Source organism: Bidens hawaiensis, unplaced genomic scaffold (assembly GCF_021521415.1).
Source record: "Bidens hawaiensis isolate Kalapana, Puna unplaced genomic scaffold, B.hawaiensis_p1.1 tig00031101_1, whole genome shotgun sequence".
Lineage (NCBI taxonomy): Eukaryota > Viridiplantae > Streptophyta > Magnoliopsida > Asterales > Asteraceae > Bidens > Bidens hawaiensis.
The window spans coordinates 83,973-87,414 of record NW_027495209.1 but is presented as its reverse complement, the minus strand read 5'-3'; the positions used below and the strand labels follow the sequence as shown (position 1 = coordinate 87,414).

Below are 3,442 nucleotides of genomic sequence, written 5' to 3'. Positions count from 1 at the left end.
TTTGATACAACATTGTACTGTATAATGTTAAAGAAGTTAACACGTAGATAAAAAATGTTAAATGAAAATAGTAACTAAAAAGTTAAAAATAATTAACACTACTCATAAAAATGGTATGAAGGTGGTGCATTTAGTTACACCTAAAAAATATATATTTTGAAAACAAATGCTTGAATTTTAGAAATTGGCACTCAAAACACAATTATAAGATTCTTTTATTCTTAATTTCACGTTCTTACAAATCTGAGACAAAATAACACAAGTTACAAGCACAAACACACACCGGCATATATATATATATATATATATATATATATATATATATATATATATATATATATATATTACAACAATACAAATTTGATAGAGGGTTGATCGATCTACTCATCCATTTCAAAATCGTCAATGATATTCATCTTGTTCAGAGGATTGTTAAAAGCTTGGAAGTCACAATACTTGCAGCTAGAAGGCAAGATCGATCCCATTTCGAGCTTATGATGATGATTGTGATCATGATCGACTTCCAACGGTAAGGAGTCCTTGCGTGCGATCACAACCGAGTTAATCACCTCATCTTGTGGATGAAAGATTGACAAAACCTCAAACCCTTGAAGATGGTCCGGTTCAACAACCGGGTACAGAAAAGCACGAGCACCATGAGCACTCCTTAGCATCAAGATGGCTCTGGGTGCCATGTGCTTAGCCAAATGTTCAATCACTTTAACCTTATCATTAATATCCATCCCCACGAGTGCGGCCAAGAAAATCACATCATACTCCTTCAAATCCTCGGTCACTTCCATTATATCTGTAGAATGGAAGAACATCCTTCCGGACAAGTCAGGATCAGGCAAAACAAGACGAGAAGCCATGATATTGGCAGAATGGTCGATGTCATAGTTGTGGAATTCGGCGCTCTTTAAATGATACAAAGCCAAGACAATTGAAGTGAGGGGTAGAGGGCCCGATCCGACAAATGCAACGCGCTTTGGTGGTTGTTTACTCGTGTAGTGTTGGTTGAGGATATCGAATTCGAGCTGGCTAAGTTTGAGGTAGTTATTGTAATATGGGAAGACATCAAGATGATGAAGAGGGTTTGTGAAAGAGGCTAAAAGAGTGGAGAAGTGAGCCTCTAGATGGCCCTCGGCCTCACCGCAAAGTTTGATGAGTTTCGACCTGGTTTCTTGAATGCTTTGTGGAAGGGTGGCTATGCTGATGGAAGATGGTGGGATGCATGCAACTACAAGCTCGGTGAAGAGAGTGTTAACATCTTTTGATGGTTTGAGGGTTTCAAGTTTGGAGATTTTGGCATATATTTCACACACTTTGTCTACCAGATTGGTTTCTTCGTGAAGTGAACCCATGTCAAGGACAAAAGAAAAGATTCTGGTCAAGTAGTAGGAAAGGAAGGGTCAAGAAGACAATAAGAAAGGATTTGGGTTTTGTGTGGTGTATATTGTCAAGGGGAGTGTGGCCTATTTATGGAAGTGTAATGGTCCCACAATGATTTGGAGACAAAGGGATGAACCTTGCTTTCTTTCATTTAAAAATATAATTTATTTAATAAGTTTAAAATGAAAATTGTTTTTCGAAAAATCGGGGAAGTAGATTCTTCTTTTTTAGACTATCTCCACGGCCAGCCCTCTATAAATTATGTCAAAAACTGTTTGGATACAAAACTTATAAATATTTTATGTTATGTTAAAAATATTGAACTCATCATTCTACTTTTAAACACAAGAACAAGCAATTTGCTATATGGCTAAGATATTTGTATGCTTATGTAAATTGAACTTAATGTTTGTCTTTATCAATTCGAATTGAAGGAGCATAACTTTCATGTGTAGAACGCGTGTTAGATTTCTAAAGGTGTACGTAACTACATATTTAATATAGGAATGTTCGGATACAAGAAAGTGATGAAAGAAACATTAGTTCATTCTTGACATAGATACTATGATTTGACATACGTGTTCAACCAATCTATCATTCGTATATGAAGTCTAAGAACACCTTTATAAAATATTAATCTCCATAAGAATCTAAATCCATTAGAACATTTGATTAATTAACTTATGAGGGTAATAAAGTGCTTAACGATGTTGCAACCAAAATAATAACGTAAGAGTTCCACAAGAAAGAAAAAGAAGCAATTGTGCCTTTAAAGTGGTCTTACTAGGGGAATATGTCACTTTTCAAACCAAAGGAAATGACATACATACATTGATACATACATACAAAGGTTTAGGTTTAGTACATAATTATTTTTATATAAAAAGTTGAACTAAACAAATAAATTCAATTACCTGTTCTTGTAAATGTCTAATAAGATGGATATCTAATAGTGTAATTGTTTTACCAAAACTTAAACGATTGATATATGAGATGGTGATTAACTAAAAGTTAACGGAATAGTGAAGACCTGTCTTTTACCCAACAGATGCTAGGTCCATGCTTCATTTGAGACGTTAAGTAAATTTAAGTTGAAGCAGGGTAATATTCATTTAAAAAATGCGCCTAGAAGTGGCAAAAGATGTATTGTTGTAACTATTAATCTTCACTTGTTTTTATAAAATCAAATAATTAATGTTATAAGCTTTGTTACATGAGTTTTATAAAATTAACTAGTATTTGGGACTTGCGTTTTGCGACATGATAGTTAAACCAAACAAAAAAATAGACATAAATAAGTTAAACTACGACGCAAATTGCGGTGTGTTAACCCGATATTTAAATCGAAACGTAAAACATAATTATATAAAGGAAATAAAAAAACATTAATAATAATAATAAACTAGTAAGATATACAGTAACATTTATTAAAATTCAAATTAAAGTTTAATTTCATTGTAATATTGTATTTTAATTTACTATTACTCTAAAGGATGAAATTACAAAAGTTATTAAAGAAAAATAAATAGTATAAAATTACTAAAGTAGGGGCTGAGTGGCTCTTGGTGTTCTTGAGGGCGACTATACGACAACTGAGAGTTGCTCGAAAGCTTAATGAAGAAGCGCTTTGTATAAGCATGAAAACTATTTGTACCTATAATAGAGTTGACTCATTTTATGAATTCAAAATCCTTTCCCCAAGTTAGTTCTTTGAAAGGTATGATTCATTAGTTGAAAGACGCTAACTGAATAGTTAGAAGTGCTGCAAACAAAGATCATGTAGCCTAATTGACTAGATTTTCATTATGTTGTTTTGGCAACTCGGCCGCTTACCCCTTTCCGGGCCAAGCCCCCCCTTCATAGCTTCCGGTGAAGCTACGAGTTCATAAGCAAGTGAATGGTATACATAGGAACGCATGGGATACAACTACGATTGCACCAAATGATTTTAAACAGTAACAATGTGAGGGAAAATATTTCTCATAATTAATATATGGGAAATGACACAATAAAATTTTTATTGTCTTTCCTTAAATAATAGTCATGCTAT

General features: G+C 33.4%; 1 protein-coding gene across 1 annotated transcript; it reads right to left on the bottom strand.

Annotated features, from left to right (window-relative positions):
- Nucleotides 1–284: 284 nt before the first annotated feature.
- On the bottom strand, nt 285–1,682 carry LOC143581555 (nicotianamine synthase-like). The gene has a single exon (XM_077064317.1). It carries the CDS (start codon nt 1,362–1,364, stop codon nt 381–383), a length of 984 nt encoding a protein of 327 aa, XP_076920432.1. The 5' UTR covers nt 1,365–1,682; the 3' UTR covers nt 285–380.
- Nucleotides 1,683–3,442: the final 1,760 nt, after the last annotated feature.

Excerpts from the sequence above, each read along its gene's own strand:
- LOC143581555 (XM_077064317.1), bottom strand. The coding sequence starts at position 1,364 with ATGGGTTCACTTCACGAAGAAACCAATCTGGTAGACAAAGTGTGTGAA.